The 17,844-nt window shown below is 38.1% G+C and overlaps 1 protein-coding gene across 5 annotated transcripts in view; it reads left to right on the plus strand.

The window, feature by feature from the left end:
* The window catches only part of TAF2 (TATA-box binding protein associated factor 2), a 63,147-nt gene extending 46,744 nt beyond the window's left edge, over positions 1-16,403 (plus strand). For 3 of the 5 annotated variants that reach the window (XM_030480048.1, XM_030480058.1, XM_030480085.1), the window contains 4 exons: positions 424-653; positions 3,310-3,462; positions 3,872-3,977; positions 14,743-16,403. In XM_030480048.1, the coding sequence (XP_030335908.1) occupies positions 424-653; positions 3,310-3,462; positions 3,872-3,977; positions 14,743-15,008 (755 nt within the window). In that variant the 3' untranslated portion in view covers positions 15,009-16,403. Of the gene's footprint in view, positions 1-423; positions 654-3,309; positions 3,463-3,871; positions 3,978-10,047; positions 10,110-14,742 lie in introns of those variants that run through there. The other 2 variants (XM_030480075.1, XM_030480066.2) reach the window with 2 other exon arrangements.
* The last annotated feature ends 1,441 nt before the right edge of the window (positions 16,404-17,844 follow it).

Consider the following 17,844-nt stretch of genomic DNA (forward strand, 5'->3'; position numbering starts at 1 on the left):
CACAGGCAAGTGTGACCAAATCCATTGATACTGGAAGCCATTTTGGTAACAAAATATTCTATTTAATTGTCCAATAGTAAGACTTAAGTGAAAATGAAGACTTAAGTTTTAAGTGAAACTTAAAAAATTATGTGGATGTGATTTATTTTCCTTGAAGTTTTCATTAAGTTAGTGTAGCACTTAGTTTCCCAGTCTTGTTCTGCAAACATGTCTAGCTTACAACCCAAGCAACTTAGAACCTTCCTTTTAAAGAGATTGTGGCAGGTGAGTTTGAGTCAATAAAAGGCAGGAATATCGAGGGAAGCGTATCTTAAGCACAGAAAATGTCATACTCTGGTGGATCCAGATCACTTAAACTGCTTTATTTGGGGGAGAGGAGAAGATTCTATCTCTGTATTAACAATAATCTCTTTTGGATTTTAGGAACTTCACATGACTGGAGATTACGATGTGGTGCTGTGGATCTCTATTTCACACTCTTTGGCCTCAGTAGACCTTCTTGTTTACCATTACCAGAGCTTGGTCTTGTTCTTAATCTGAAAGAAAAGAAGGCTGTACTTAATCCAACGATTATCCCTGAATCAGTTGTAAATAATCAGGAACCTGTGAATAGTACTAACAATCACGGACAGTCAGTAGGATTTCAGAACACCGTAAGCACAAACCATCTGCATACATCCCATTCAGCTGGCTCTGAGTCCTTGCCTTGCTTGCTGGTTTAATTTTGTATTGTGTTCAAGCTTCTCATGCTTTTAGCTAAGCTACCTTTTTACCTTGTTACTTTTTATTCCTTCCACTTGAAAAGCTGGCATATACCATAACTTTTTTTTTACCTGTTTTGCATAGCATATGCAAGCTTTTACTTGTTTTTTTCTAGTCTCATCATTTCTGTTCTTTATAAAACTTAACTTCATCTATATTGCGTGTGAGACGTGAAGCGATTCACAGAAATGTTTGATGCTGTGATGAAAACTTTTTTATTAGACTAAGAATATTGCTTAAGGGCAAGTGATGCAATTTTCCAAAACAAACCCTTTTATCAGGAAATTTATTACATCTTAAAATAGATATACCTCTTTTTAAACAACATTAAGAAATGTGAAAGTTGGAACTTTAACACATCTTCACTGAACACATGAATCTGACTATTTAGTGCTGTGCTCTGAAGGATTTGTAACAACTTCCGAAAAATCATATACATGAAGGTTGATACCTTTCTGGTTGTGGAGGCTTCAGTCCTAACACAGAATCCATTGCATAGTTAAAAAATAGATGTTACAAGCTATTCAAGTCTTTGAATTTCTTAAGAATAACTTACATTTCTTAAGAATAACTTACATTTCTTAAGAATAACTGCCACTGCTGCAAGACCAAGTCTTTTTGTTGGACAGATTCAATCATGAGGGGTAAAACTCAACACACATGGAAATAATGAGATTCAAGAACTACATTTGATTGAAACTGCTTCGGAGTAAATCGTGAAAGAGAATGTGAACATGTGGTCAGCATGTTTGAAACTCTTTCCACCCTTCTGAATGGGATGGTTCAGTCACATGGTTGATTTCTATATCATTTATATTCAGAAGTATACTGAGAGTCAGTTATCACAGTACCTTGCAGGCCAGTTCCAGTAGGGGGATAGAGTCAAATACCTTTAGAGCTATCCTATATATTTACCCAACTTGTAATAAGTCCTAATTTGCTGCGAATAAACATCAGAATTCGATAGCAGGAGACATTTTGTTAGGAGATGTTTGGGCTGCAGTTCAGTGAACATCCAAACTTTTCTTGCAGCCACACTATCTTAATCAAAAAAACTTCCTTGTAACTCTTCTTTTTCCTATACTGTCATCCTTTGTGCTCGCAGAGTGTTGCTGCATAGTGAGCTGGATCAGGGCAGGATCTGGTAGAAAAATACCTTTTTTATGAACAGACAGTTCCTGCTGGTTCAGTTTCCTGGTCCAGTTCATCATGTGGTTATACAAATGCTTGTGGCAGCCCAGGACAGAAATCTGTGAGGAAGAGCAGCTGTACTGGCTTACACTAGTGTGAAAATACAGCATTAGTGTAAGCCTCAATTCACACTTCATTCCTTGTATCTTCTTCTATGCCTTATGTCCATTCTCCTACCCCTTACTTTAAGGTTGCCATTTTCAATGGAACTCCCCTAGAATTCAGGGAACTGATTTTCCTTGTTAAAAAAATCAAACTAGAAACATAAACCAAAGATTGCCTCTCACATCAGCCAAAGTTTATCCAGAAGTGATTCATAACAGTAGTGTGTTGGGTTAAACAAGAGGGTTGAAAAAAGGGAAATATATATTTGAAGGAAAATGAATTAACGTGATAGAATACATCAGATTAACTAGATTCTTTAAAGTAGACTCTATGTTCTGATAGCATAAACATGTTGCAATCAGGACTGATAGACTTGTGGCACTGAATTTGCTGAGGATGGTAAAAGTCACCCATTATATAAAATTGAATTTTAATTGTTCAGGGCAAGTATGTGGGGCTTTTGTAAGCCCTTTGTAGGATAGAGGAAGAGCAGTTCAGTGGAGCAGCTTATGCTCTTGAGAGTCTATGATACAGCTTTTATCTAGTTTTTAGCGGGCTCTTAAGTATGTTTGCTTCTGTGGTATTTTTCCTTCTATATTTTGTGTATTGGGCTTGTTGTAACACCTGTCTCCTGTTTTATTGGCTATATGTGGAACTTGGTAGACTCTCCTGCTATTTTTATATTCCTTTGACCCTGTTTATGTGGACTGTCTAAGCAGTAGTTTACAAAACAGTTTAACTTTTTAATTATATTGTTGTGAAATCAAAAAACCCCAACCCAAGTTATAAGTGCTTGTTATGATTCGTATTCAACAAAGTAAGCATTAGCTTTTAAAGCTAACTAGAAGAAGATTTAGCTAAATCCCATGTGTAAATCAGAGACTATCATAGTTTTTCAACTGTGATTTGGACTGAGGAGAGTCTGCGAGGCACAGATTTATAGAAAGGCTATTCAGAGGCAGCAAATGTTGTTGCACACCAACAGTACCATGATTGTGAGAAGGGACAGAAAAGATGCCAATGGTAGATATGCAGAGGGAGCAGGGATAGAAGTAAAGAGAAACTATGTTTGTAGGAGAGGTTGGCACAAATCCATACAGGGTTTTAGAAGATACTTTTTACCAGAACTAGAGGGAAAACTTTGTTCAAATCACCCACTTTACTCAGAAGTGTTTTCAGCTATCAGGTCTCTTTTAGGCTGAAACATGGCTTTTGCTATCTTCTAATTTTGGTCTTTTAATGCTGCTTCAGGAGGATGATCATCTTATTAAGGAAACAGCATCCAGCATTTCTGGTCATCAGCAGGGGGTGAAGAGGAAGGCTGATATGCCACTCGGGTCTCCATTGGAGCCAGGGCAAATACTAGAGAAGAATGAAGACAGTAAAGTCAAACTCAAAATCAGAGTAAGAAATGGAAATTCAACTTGCACAATATGTAGGATATTCAGAATAACAGCAGTGGCTTCTGCTGGCTTCCCTTAAAGCTGTGTTCAAACAAAAGACACGTTGTGTGTATGTGTGCAGTAGTTGTTACGCTTTGCAAAATCATTTTCCATCAGATTCTTTATTGGCTGGCAAGAACTAAAATTGACGGTTAATGCTCCTGTTCACACAGCTTCACGGTAAATTAGAATGAAGAAAACACACTGACCCTTTTTAATTTCACTGAATTTTTATTCCTTTGCAGTGGTAGATATCACTTCCTTTCCCTCTCACCCCCAGTTTACCACAAAAAAACATATTTTAAGTTCTATTTAGTGATATTCTTATGAGTTATTAGCATCTGCTTATTTTTTTTTTCCTGATATCTTAGTTCTCAAACTCTCAAGAAGAGGAGGAAATTGATATGGACACAGTTCATGACAGTCAAGCCTTTATTTACCATCATTTGAATATGTTGGAGAGACCATCCACACCAGGTATGAGTAAATTTATTGGCAAAATGATAGTTTGGATTTTTCAACGATTTCAGTTGGGTGTAGGTTTTGTTTTTTTTTTTACTACTGTTTATTCCCAAACATAAAGTGTTGGTAAGTGTTAGATGTTAACTGATTTCCAGGAAGTGTGTAAAGGGTGCATAAGAACATTTCTTTAGCTTCCAATATGTTTCTAGATAACTGTGTACATATGTATTTTCATACATATCTAAGACAGGTATGTATCATGCTTATAAAAGTGAAAAGCTAAGGAAAAAATAAAGTTACATAAAGCTGAAATAGAACCCCATAAGTAATTAAGTAAAACTTATTTTGCTATAGTCACTTAAAAAAAATAGTTTTGAAGATTAACTTTAAAAATAGTGAGACTGTTAGGTAAAAGAAAATCTCTCCTCATAAAATCACATAATGATTTATAACTTATCTTCAGTAATTGAAAAACATACAAGCCTCAAGAATGCTTAGAAGGGCTTTTCAAAGTTGAAAATATTGCATCTAAGAGTAAAATGGTTTCATTTCAAGCACTTCTTTTGTTTTACTACTTCTCCTAGTATCCTTTTGATAAAATACTTGACAAAATCACTTCTCAAAGAAGAGTGCTTCTTGGAAATTTTAAGGCAGGCTGAACTTCATTGATGAACAGCCACATTCTTTACTTTCCTGCCAGTAACAAAGAAATTCAGTAGGTAGTCTTATTTTCTCAAAATATTTTAACCACATTTCTCAAGTTTTGTTCCAGAATGTGCCACTGGCGCCAAGCTGAGGTAATGGGGCTATGTAACAAACATTTTTGAGACCTTCAGTAGGCATCTGTGCTGCTTTTGGCTGGGATAGAGTTAATTTTCACCGTAGTAGCTATATGGGGCTGTGTTTTCAATTTGTACTGAACACATTGTGATAATACAGGGATCTTTTAGTTACTGCTGAGCAGTGCTTACGTGGAGTCAAGGCCTGTTCTGCTTCTTATTCTGCCCCACCAGTGAGTAGACTGGGGGTGTACAAGAAGCTGGGAGGGGACACAGCCCGGACAGCTGACCCCAACTGACTCAAGGGATATTCCCCACCATATAGCATCATGTTCAGCATATAGAGCTGGGGAAGAGTGGAGGGGGGATGTTTGGAGTGATGGCATTTGTCTTCCCAAGTAACCATTAACACATGATAAAGCTCTGCTTTCCTGGAGATGGCTGAACACCTGTCTGCCCATGGGAAGTGAATGAATTCCTTCTTTTGCTTTGCTTGAGTGCACGGCTTTTGCTTTCCCAATTAAACTGTATTTATCTCAGCCCGTGAGTTTTCTCACTGTTACCCGTCTGATTCTCTCCCCCATCCCACTGGGGGGGTGAGTGAGTGAGTGAGCAGCTGTGTGGGGCTTAGCTGCTGGCTGGAGTTAAACCACAAAAGCATCCAAACCAAGGTTTTAAGGTTGCAGTACTGCAATGTGTAGAAGTGAAGTATTTGGCCTTAGAAGTAGGATTCATAGTAATGACCCTCTTGCTTGTTTTTCTGTTTTTATCCAGTGGTTGCTTAATCTAAAATACAAGTAGATCTTAGCAGCAGGATCTGGAACATTGGTTCAGTCTTGAGTGCCCTAGTCCTGAGCTAAGCTGACAGGTGACCTCATCTGCTTCCCCTGTGACCTGGCAAGTTACTGGCCCCATTTAAGAGAAGTGCTGGTGGCTGTTCCTGTTCTCAGTGTCCTGCTGAGGCTGGTGCCGTGGTGCTGGCTGGGGGTGTGGAAGCCGAAGACTCATACTCCCTTAGGGCCTAGGACTTAACAGTTTTACTTCCTTGGCAGATGCTGTAGCCGCCAAGAGGTTTTGTTTTGGTTTTGTTGGTTTTTTTATAAAAGGTAACTGCTGTCATTGCTCAGCTAACAAATCAAGTTCATATGGGGACATAAAACACAGGGAGGTCTAGTTTCTGGATTCCAGATGGCCTTTGGTTAATGACATGTGCCTATACAGCCAGGTCCACCAGGATGGATTTGCTGTTAGATATGTAAAGTAGCAAAACTCACACCATTTTGCCTAAAGCACAGACATTTCAGGAGAGTAAAGGCGAAGGCTGCATATAGGTTGCTGTTACGAACTTAGGAGCCTAATTCTGCTCAACCTTTACTTTAAACCTCTCAGCTGCTTGGTTTGTCTTCAGTGTTATGGGCAACCATCACATTTTCTGTTACGGCAAAGAATGACACATCCAGGGCACGCGAGTGCAAAGCTGATCCACTGAGGATTAGTATTTATAACTCTTACATGGTATTTTGCAACATTTTTTTTACTAGATTTACACACTCTGTGAACTATAAAGTCATAAACAAAACCCTGCCAAATACTTCACAAATAGGACTTATGGGACTCTCTGTACGCCAGCTCTGTGCTCCAGCTCTTGCATATTAAGTTTGCACTAGAGTTCAGAAAGGGTAAGGCCTGATCAGGAGTGGGGTAATGGGCAGTTGACTGCTGCTTTTGTAGACCTACAGCAGTCAAAAGCTACTTCGAGTTTCACTTGTGTGCTGAGTGACCTTCTCACCTCTGCCATTCAGGCATTGAGCACACTGGAATACATTTTCTTTCCTAGGTAACAAATGAGACAAATGCAGGGGTTTTGCTACATAATTCATTTTCAATAATAAGCCTTTGAAAAGCATTATTTTGAAACACTTCAGATTAATTTCATTTTCTTTGGTTTGTGCAGTAAGAAACAGTTCCACTTCAGATATTCCTTGCTTCTAAAATTTCACCTGTTTCTTATTCATGGCATTTTTCTTAGAAGCAGAGATGTATGAATTTCAGACTGAGTAAATAAAGACAGTTCAATCTTTAGGAAATTGTATACTTCTGAGAAGAAACAGATGGGGAAAAATAAAAGCATACGTAAATAAAATTGTTCACGCATAGGAGTGTTCTGTTCTACAAAGGAATCACAGATAATGTTTCCTGAGGCCCTTGGAGTTTTTGCAGCCATGACGGAGGATGGGCGCACTTCAGTGAGTGCTTATTGTGAAATAGATTGACAACAGGTTCTGAAATGGTCTCAGTGCGTTGTTAGTAAATCTGTAAAATCTTGTGTCTGCCTCCATTCTGTGACTCTTACTTGGAAGGCAGTGAGCTCTTAGTCCATACTCAGTTTTCCTCTCACAGCTGTGGGTTATGTCCCTACATGTCACATGAAGCGTTAGGTCATGAGCCAAACACAGCCTGTGAACAGCAGCTGCCAGGAGGAAGTTCATTTGGGTCTAAATCCTGCTGTATCTGTGTATTCCTTTATTTTTCTTTTTTTTTACGCTCCCCACCACCCTGAATGATAATTTGGATTTGTTCAAGGTGATGTAACCCCCCTAAAGCCAGGAAAATATTATTTTCCATTAAAACCTTTTTTTTTCTTCCCTGTGTGCTTCTGCTCATGGATGTGAAAGGTTAGGGTTGAGACATAGTACAAGAGCAATAAAAGAAGTCTTGTACTACAACTCTTGCAGGATTACAGGTTTCAGTACTAGAATTATAGCACCTTTTGTAGTACATATAGAAAATCTTTTAAACCCTACTAAAGCATCCTGTCTACAATAATAGAACTGTGAACTCTGGTTGCTATAAGAGATTCTGAGCATTTTTCAAGACATTATTAAAAGAAGCAGTTGTGAACTGTTGGGAGAATGCTCTTGCATTGATTATTCATCTGCCCTAAGGGCTAGGAACATGGCAGCCTCTTTAGAGCCTCTAGTGCTGTGCGAGATCACATTTCTAATGCGAGAACAGATCTTTATTTGCTACTAAATCACTAAGAATAGTAGTAACGCTCCCTACTCTTCAGATCAAAAGAATTTCAAGATCAGATTTTGTATAAGAGGTAGATTTAAACTCTCATTTAAGACTATAAGAAGACGTGTTGACTTCAGTGAGATCAGATTAAGATACACTTCTATATTTACTTTAATGTTTTACTTATCTGAAAGTACAACAGTCCAAAACTAACCTCTAAGAAGTTATGCTGCATATGTCAGTGGTTATTGATTGGCATGTTCTTTTCTGCTTCCAAAATAAATGCCTGGCTGTAGCCTGTGTGGTCTGCCAGTGAAGTTACACATCTTTAAGGCTCAACAGATCATCAGTGGTAAACATTTAGTTAGAATTTTCCCAACTATTTTAGGTAGTTTGATAGTTGATACAAAGCAGTGTCCAATTCTCCCTTTATTTCTACAAAAGAAAAAACCAAAAAAGAAATACAACAGTGTTCTCTTTGTACACTGGCAGTCCTTTCTCTGATCACATTCAGGAGCTTTGAGGACACATCCTAAGCATTCAAACTCAGATCACAAAAATCCTTTGGCCGTTCCATTAATCCTTTGCTGTTTTCCAGGATGACCATAATTGGAAATTTCCACTGCTGATCCTGTAGGTCACTCTTTTTACCATGTAGATATACATTAAACTTTGGTGGTCACACTCATTACCTGTTGATAGGATTGTGGTCTTGGTTATCACAGTTACTGTCTGCAGTTTCAGGAGATAATGATTTAGCTGTATTGAATTGTTTCTGGAATAATTTGAAACTGGATACAGCACATACTGCAATAATGTGTAGAGGGAAACTACTGCAGTCGTTATGTTTAACCAGAGCATTTACAACAGTAAGTCTGAGCTTGTGGTGCAAATCACTGCATTTCAAGTGTATAGTAGATAGTAGGAGTCCAGTCTGAGCTGTATGAAAAGCCCACTCCTCTGCAGCTCAGTAGAGCTATCTGAGTTAGCTATAAGAGCACCAGTACCTCAGAGCTCAGCCAAAGAGGCTTCTTGCCAGAAAGGGTTACAGAAGCATCAGCACACAGACAAATACATAAAGAAACACTTCCTGGATATGAGGACACCACTGATGATGGACTTTTGCTATTATTTTTAATGAGGGAAAAATTGTTACAACTGTTCTGTTAGACTACCCTTTAACAGCATGTAACATTACTATAGTATGTTTGCTAGCATCCATTACACATATGTTGACTTTATTACCTAAAGTATAACTGTTTCCAAACTGCTGACTCATAGGTTTTGAGGTTCTGTAGATAATTTTGCCTCAGTGAAATAGTATGTGGTTAATTGCACACTTCACAAGGAAGGGTGTTTTCAAGTGCTTTATCCTAAAGTGCATGAAAGCAGCTTTGATAGAAATGTAAGCCCGTCAGATAAAGTGACAATATAAATGAGAATTGCATCAGTGTGTGGCTGCAGTGTATTAACTATATGGTTTAATAAAAATGACATAGTTGTGTAGCTGTGCCTGTCTCTGAGAAAAGAGCTGATCACACTCAAATGGAATCACTGTCCCTGGAAGTGTTCAACAACTGTGTAAATGAGGCCCTCAGTGATACAGTTTAGTGGTGAACTTGGCAGTCTTGGGTTAATGGTTGGATTTGATGATCTTAAAGGTCTTTTCCAACCTGGTTGATTCTATGATTCTAAACCTAGGAGATGGATAAGGCTAACAACTAAATTTTCAAGTGAACTCCCTGAAACTGGTAGACACACAGAGTATTCTGAATTGACTTAGTAATTTGAATGTTCTTTTTCTCTAGAGTAGGAAATACTCTAGATTTTTCTAGAATATTAAAGAATATTTTATGGTATCATAAAAATAACACCACAGTTAAGCTATTATTTTAATATAAGGACAAAGCAATATAGTTGTAAAGTGAAAGTCAAATGAGGAAATTAATAAAACAGTTACATGTTAAAAGTTATATTTCGGTTAAATCACCAGCTCATCTATGCAGTACTTCGGCAGATGCTGTCCTTTGGTATAGGTATAGGGAATTATCTATCTGGATATAAATCCCACTAAAAAATGTGAAGTCAAATGAATCTGTAAATTTGAACTAGTTAAAATTTTTATGTTGAAGCCAAATTAACTGATTTGTTCAGCACATCCTCAGAAAACTTTTGGGTGCTTTGTTTTGTTTTTTTAACTGGACCTTCTCACTCTCAAACTTTAAATTTTGTCATATGGTCCTTCAAAGAGCACTCTGCTAGACAGAAAATTGATAAATCTTCTTCAGAGATATATATAATTTGAAAAGTCTACTTCTTCAGACAAATAACAAGACACTCTTGCACTCTGAAAGCCTGGAATTCCAGGAATATTTATTCCTGGAATAAATAATTATTTATGCTTGGTAACTTTTTGTATGTGCTTCGTTGGTGGTTCAACAGATGCATAAACACAGCATTAAATTAAAAAATAGTCTATCTTGGATGTTTCCAGGGTAATACTAAAAAAGAAAAGTAGAACTAAGGAAAAACAGGGTAATTGTCAAAACCATTTTTAAGCTCTTTTCAGCTTAAAAACTCCCAGTGTTCTCTCTTTAGAGAAAATGCTAGCCAGAGCTGGGCAAAGTGCATTATTTTTCTCATTAGCAACCTTTCTTTATGTTCTGGGGGAGATATACAAAGTGCTCATGTGCTTGTGTTGGTCTCCTTCTTCCCAGAGATGGCTGGTGTCAGGTTCTGAAGGACCAGCCTGTCCTCAGCTGAAACACTGGACTCATGGGCCTTAGCCTTTGCTGTGATTTGTGAAGTTGGTTTCTCTCTCTCTGACATATGAATAAATCAGGGTGCACATGGGGTCATTTTTAACAAGTGTCGATTTGGAAAAGTCAGCTATTTTAAACAAATTGTACATGCAAAGAATTAGAGGCTGTAAGTCTGTGGTGTCCCACCCTCTTCACACACAAAATCAGAAATACAGGAGAAACCATATGGAAGATCTTGTGAAAGCCTGTTGGCATGTTGAAGTCTCAAGTTATGTGTTCCCAAATTGTAAAAGTTCAGTAACAAGAGTAAAATAGGGAGAGCACTGAAACCAACACTGTTGTTCAGTGTTCATGTACCAACGGTTCTTAAAAATACAGATAACTGGATGACTGGTAAGGAGGATGTTAGAATTATCTGACAGCCATTTTCATTGTGACAGAAGGTGTTACTTTGAAAGCTTATCAAGATCTAACCTTCTTTCATTCTAAAACTAAATTACAAGATCTGTGTTTTCGTATTTTATTCTCTCTCACATTGGTCCCCATGACAGTTTCATATCTTTCTCCCATGGGATAGTTATCCTGTCTAATTTTAAACACCTACCCAGCTAGCTGGAACACCGCAAAGCCAATAATTACATTGGAATCTCCACATCCCAAACAGAAGGAGATCCAAGTGGATAGACGCATGTATGTGCATTTTCTTCCAAGGAATGCTCCTAACCACTTCAGAAGCGAGCTCCTGGGCTCACCCTCCACTTATTGTGGGTTTCTGTGATTTGAGAAACCCGGGTTCCAGTCTTGCTCTCTCTGCCAGGAGGAAATGGGTTCCCTGCAGGAAGAGGGAGTGCTCCATGCCTCTGCACAGCAGTCCTGCTACCCCTGATGATACAAGGGTAGTATTAATGCCCTGTAAAGCAATTCCTACTTAGCCTTGCTGTCCTAGTTTGGCAGCTTCCTGGCATGGGCTTTAGGTACATATTAATTAAAAAGAAATTAAAATGAAGAGTAAGTGTTCTGCAAGAAGTTTAATGGTGAATTTTACAGGTAAAAATTGGCAAGTTTTTTACAGAGCTTTTACAGGTCTGTCCATTTTACAGACAACTGAGCATGGTAGTCTGCGTGCATCCTGTCTGAACCATCATCCAGGATCAATGTATTTGATTACTGATTTCAAAGCACTCTTTAGCAGTAGGAGGAAATTTTCTGGATAGTTATTTTTGCATTTAAAACCCCACAGATCATAGCTATCATTTACCTCTGCGAAGAAAGTGTATGCGTACTCTCACTACTGGCTCAGTAAAAGTAGATTTTTTTTGTAATTACATTCTTTTATTTCTTATTTGTGGCATATTACTGATGTTGACTGTCTCCTTGAGCCTCAGTAGCCCTTGAGTTGCAGCTGGATCCTACTTCTCCCGTTCCTGAAGATCTTCCTGACTTTTTCAGTTTCTAGGTGCTCATCATCACCCCTTCAGTCCTGTTGACTTAAGTTACTGTTCTGTTTGCTCCCTAATTTGCTTCAGTCAGCGGTGTTTAACTGTTTTAAAGAATAGATTTATATATATATATATATATATATATATGAATAACCCACCTGAAATAAGTAAAGAAGTGATAGTGCAGACCGATGCCTTAGCAGAGCTGGTAGCTCAGTGAACAGCAGGAAATGTGCACAAATAGCAGGTAGTGCAACAGAGGCAAGAAGGGTGTGTTAGATTGCATCCTTGGTCTTTGCTGGCACTTGGCCCTCCTGATCCATCATGCCTGCAGACTTAAGCCCGTGCCCTTAGGCCAGTTATACTGAGTTAAAGTTTGTAAAGCTCAGAGGTTTAACCTTGGTTTGAGGTTGTTACAGATGTAGTGTCTAGACTTACAGGTTCAGTTTCCATAAAAAATAACTCCATAATTTGGAGCTAATGGAGCTGTGAAGTATTAAGGGTTTGTGGCATGTGTGTGGGGTTTTTGTTTTCTTTTAAGTTGACTTTAGTTTTCCTTGAATATTTTAATGTATCATGTTCCTATAGCTTAGGAATATATGAGAATGTGTTCTGTACCTTAGATAATCTGTTTTTACATCTTTTATGGATGAACACCAATTGATCTTCAGGCTTTTTGCCATTACCTTTATTTCTGTGTTTCTAGAAGCTGTGTTTGTGTCCCTGCTACAGGTCACCTTTAACACCTGTAATCTATTTTAATGGTGTCAAACACCATGTGCTTTGGTTTTCTGAAGTGCAGCCTCCAACCATTCTTTTTCTAATGACCCAAGTCAGATAGGCTCTTTTCCACTGATCTGTCTTCTCATTAAGGGCTGGTTTGGCATCCTTGCAGCTGCTGCAGAAAATGTTCTTACTTGTCTAAAAGCTGTATGCTTTAGAGGAATGAGCTCAGGTTACTGAGATAGGTTTAGGTACAGCTAGGAGTTCCTTAAAAGAAATATAATCAGAAATAGTTATGTTGTGAAGCAATCTTGTAGTTTTTTGCATCAAATATAATACTTGTATGCTGTCTGCAGTGTTGAGAAGGGCTCCAGGTATCAATCTAAAAACAGTTGTAGTAACTATCCACTGAAGTTGGCAAATGGAAGTTTAAAATACTTGTATAGTAGGGATTTTAAGTCTATAGGAACCTATTGTACTCTAATCCAGCCTCCTTCATAACATCAGCAGAACTTTATATTGCACCATACTTACATCTTGTGGTTGAGCCCAAACATATTTTGAGAAAGAAACATCACTTTTGCTATTTAAGACTTCCAGCAATAGAGATTCCACCATGTCCCACAGTAAGTCATCCATTATTCTCCCTGTAAAAATGTTTTGTATTTTAATGCTGACTTCTAAACACTGCATACAGGTGTAGATTTTGTTTTTTCCAGCCATGTTTGAAAACAAACAAAAACCAGAACTCTACAGTCTAGAAACTTTCCTATGTGTGTGCTTCAGTGAATCAGTTCCTAATCTTTTGGATAAGGCTAGAAAGATTGCATGGAAATCTTTCTCAATGCTCGTTTGTCGTACTACGGGGAGCTGGCTCTTCAGACTTCCAGACTTTGGAGTGATTACCATAAACGAATCATCCTTGCCTTTAAATAAATGAAACCAACCAACCAACCAACCAAAAAGATGTACTGGGGAAAAAAATCCATTTTCAAATATACAGAAAAAGATAATTACAAATTATATGTACAGTAATTCCATGTTATTTAACAGGGATATTTTCACAAAAAACTGTAGGAAAAAAAAGAAAAACCCACAAACAAACATTTAAAGCAGCTGTGAAGAAAATGAATTTTAAAAGGAGTAGTTGCCTTCAAAAATCTGTTGGTGCTTTTCTACATTTATGTAGTAGTTAAAGCACGTTCTTACAATGTGAGTCATTTGATTCAATTTCTGCCTAAAGGAATTCCAGCCTTCCTACCTTCCAAGTGCTTCCCCTCATTAACAATGTTATTCTTAGATTATTGCCCTTTCATCCGTACTATTGAAGCTTTTGCAGTCTGTGTGAAATAATGAAATACTAAATGAGCCAAAGAGAGAATGAGAAAGTCATTCAGGAATTGAGAAGTCATGAATCAGATTTTCCTTCCTCAGATTCACATACAAGGCTTACTCAATATATAAGTAGTTCTAGTGTATTTGTGAAATACATACTAATAACGGTGTGATTGTCTTTATTGGAATTTGCTTTTTGTTTAAGAATAAAACCGTATAATCTTTCAAATAGGCTAAATTGGTTGTGAGAAGTTCTGTTCAGTATCGGAAGGTTTGTATGTTGTTGCAGAGAACGTTAGCTCCTGAATAAATGTATTCACATTGCAAACCTGCACTTCAGTGGTGCCAGTCCAGCACTTTATACCAGAGTTTTCACAAGCAGTTATATTTTCATTATTCATGGTATAGTGGCCTTTCAACTCTGTTTAGAATGAATTTCTGGAGCAGTTTCTTAGCTCTTTACAGATCCTAATTGTCTGGGGTCTGTTTATACTTTCAAGGGAGGAAGGAGTAGCTCTGCAAAATGGTCAGTAGTACAGGAACATTGTGTTCAGAGCCTTTTCTGAAGAAAAATAAACCAAGTAGTGAATGGTACAAGTATTGTAACACATTATCTGTGTATTTAAATGATAATGTAGGTTTTATCTAATATTTCAGAATTTCTTCTGCTTGAAAACAGTGCAAGTTAAGCATTTACTAACCCCCCCTATATCTGTTCTTTCAGGTAAAGAACAATCTTCAGGAGAGGTGAACATGCACCCTGTCTCAGCAGCTCCGCTGTCTGTGTTTAGTAAAGAATCAAACTCCTCAAAACATAGTGACCACCATCACCACCACCATCATGAGCACAAGAAGAAGAAGAAGAAACACAAGCATAAGCATAAGCATAAACATAAACATGACAGTAAAGAAAAGGAAAAGGATCCCTTTGCTTTCTCTAACAGTCCAGCCAGTGCACGATCCATCCGTTCCCCGTCACTTTCAGACTGATATCGATGGCTTCTCTGGAGTTCAACTTGCAATATTCTCTGAATACTTAGAAGGATGTATATAACTATAGCTTCTATCGTTTTTTATGGAAATAAGAATATGTGAATTGCCTTAGCAATTCAGAAGCTCTGCCACTGTCCTCGTTTGAAGCATTCTATTTGCATATGCGGTTGTTGAAATAATCTGATTCAAAAAATATGTTTTATGACTCTGAGTCATTTTGCATTTTACTGTTCTCCACACCTCCCACTCTTTTTTCCATTTTAAACAAAGAAAACAGCCCTTTATGTAAGGGCCTGTGTCCACTGGCAATCCCCAGCACATCATGCCGACCATGTGTACTGCCAGAACCAATTATGTTTTAATCCTTTGAAGAACATTATGAAGCAGAGTATGTTTTAAGCTGAAGCCAATTGCCAGACCTTTGGTGAAGTGCTGTTTCCAGAGTAGTGTTGTATTACCAAGTGTAGACCTCCTCAGAAGACAGGGATTTTCTGTAGTCTTCAGTTGAGCTGTTTCTTGCTTTAACCATTGCAATGTAATGTCAGAATTTTAAGAACAGTACACAGAACATTTGCCTTTTTCACATACTAAAACTCTTAAAAATCCCAAGCTGCTCTTAAGCTGCTTTTATTATGGACATGACCCTTTGAATATAATGACATTCTGCAATTATGTTTTTGGAATTTTAGCAAAATGCTTAATGCATGTTTTGTCCTGTAATCAGGCTTTTAAAAATCCAATAAAGTTTGCGAATTATTTTGACAGAGGTAGATTTTTTTCTTCAAGCTTGACATTGAAATATGCTTTTGAAAGATGGCTTTGCTAAAATTAAAAAAACCCCATGTATTTTTAAAAACCATAAACTTAAAAGATTGAAAACCACATCTTTCCTCCTGCGAAGGGGTGGTTTTTTGGAAGCATTCTGTATGATCGGCTCATGAATCCCCAGGAGAAATAAATACATTAGTAGATTAAGCTAGGTCTGGGACTTCAAATGATGTATACATTTACTTTACTTCAGGTGTGTTTTATGCAGTGAACTGTTTACACCCAGCAGATGTTTTATTTAAAAACTTACATTTTTAGAAGTTTTGGTAAGAGAGATAAATAATCTCTGCCACTTTTTATGTGTTTTCTCTATTTGTATGTGAAGGCAGGGGTTTTACTTCCATGCACTGGTTGACTTCTGTTGCCCTGAGGTCACTTCACCTTTAGCTTTCTAGAAGATGGTTGTATTTCGGCTAAATATTTTTAAAAGAAGTTTCCCAACTTCCTTCGAGAAGCTGATTCTCCTTCTTAAGGCAAAGGCAGAAAGTTCAACAGGGACCCAGGAAGACTTTTTTAAGCCATATTCTGTTTCATGAAAGTTAATAAATACTTTTATATTATGTACCCGCTGTTGAATCCTGTAGTTTTTGTAATACCAAATTATCTTTAGAATGGAAAGATGATAGACTCGGGTATTTTGTAGTCCACATATACTTACTTTGTTATTCAGACACTGTGTCCCTTTAATACTGCATGGATAGTTGTGCTAATTGTTGTATTTGGAAAACATGTTAAGAGAAGTTTGGGATGGATTTGGCTGTGATGGACCTGGGCAGCATCATGGCTTCCCCACGTCTGCTGCCATGCCAGCAAATCTTCCTTCATGTGAGGGGAAGCCCTCCTTGGTGTGTTGGGTTTTCTCTCTAACAACAAATGCAAGCTCTTACCCCTTAGATGAGCTAAAGGCAACAGGAACAGGAAAACAACAAAGAAGCACAGGTAGAATGAGGGCCTGAGCATGTTTTGGGTACACTAACCATGTGTGCAGCTTAGATGACCACTCTGCTTTTGCCAGCGAGCTGCTGGGTGAGTGTCATCAGCTCACACAGGGAGAGGGGTGTGAGGAGGCTATAGTAACAGGTCGGTGGAAATGGTTGTAGGTGTTTTTCCCTTGGCTGAGGAGTGAGGTAACAGTGCCAAAGGTGTTTGTGGGAGACCTGGGCTAATAAGCCGTGAAAGCTGGCATTGTTCGGGAGAGCAAAGGCAGATGCATTTATGTTTTAAAAATGAGGTCATGGATAATTTAGGCTGGTGTAGTTTCTACTTCTGGAGACGTGGATTTACGCTCTTGCGCTGAAGGGAACCGTATTCGTATTGTTCAGTGATTCAGGCACAGGACTGAGGCAGAGCTGTAATGTGGCAATTCTACTGTCATGTATTTGACTGAAGGGCTTAAAGTGAATTATTGAATATATGCTAAGGAAATACAGCAAAGACACTGTTAATAGAAAACTGGAGGGGGAAAAAAGTTCTAAATAGACTTTCCAGTGCAATTTCTGAGGTTGTGTCACGATCCTGGTTCAGAACATCCACTAACGTGTGTGATGGAATACAAGGTAAGTTTGAGGTCTGCAAGGAGTGTGACACGGACAGGCAGGAGCTCAGACTGGTAGATCTGCTCAGAAGTCAGAATACTTCAGGTGGTTACACAGGTGATCCGACAACAGAGAGCTCAAACTCGGTCAGAATGAATGGGAAATACTGAACTGGAGGGAAAGTAGATGTGTGTGAAAGCAAGAGATTCCCACTGTCTTGCAAGGTGCAGGGAGGGGAAAAGCATCTGGTCATTCAGAGATGGGCAACTTAATACTGTTGCAAAAGTGAAACTCACTAAAGGATTAATGAGAGTTTGTTACGTAAGACATGAAAGTAAGTATTTTATCAAGTGCCAGTGATTTTGGGCAACACATTTTAAGAATTAGGTGGGCAAATTCCTCTAAATCAGAACAATGGGTAACATTGCATATAATTTAAAAACAAAGGGAGCACAGTATTCCTTGTCTAG

Source organism: Strigops habroptila, chromosome 1, assembly GCF_004027225.2.
Source record: "Strigops habroptila isolate Jane chromosome 1, bStrHab1.2.pri, whole genome shotgun sequence".
Taxonomy (NCBI): domain Eukaryota; kingdom Metazoa; phylum Chordata; class Aves; order Psittaciformes; family Psittacidae; genus Strigops; species Strigops habroptila.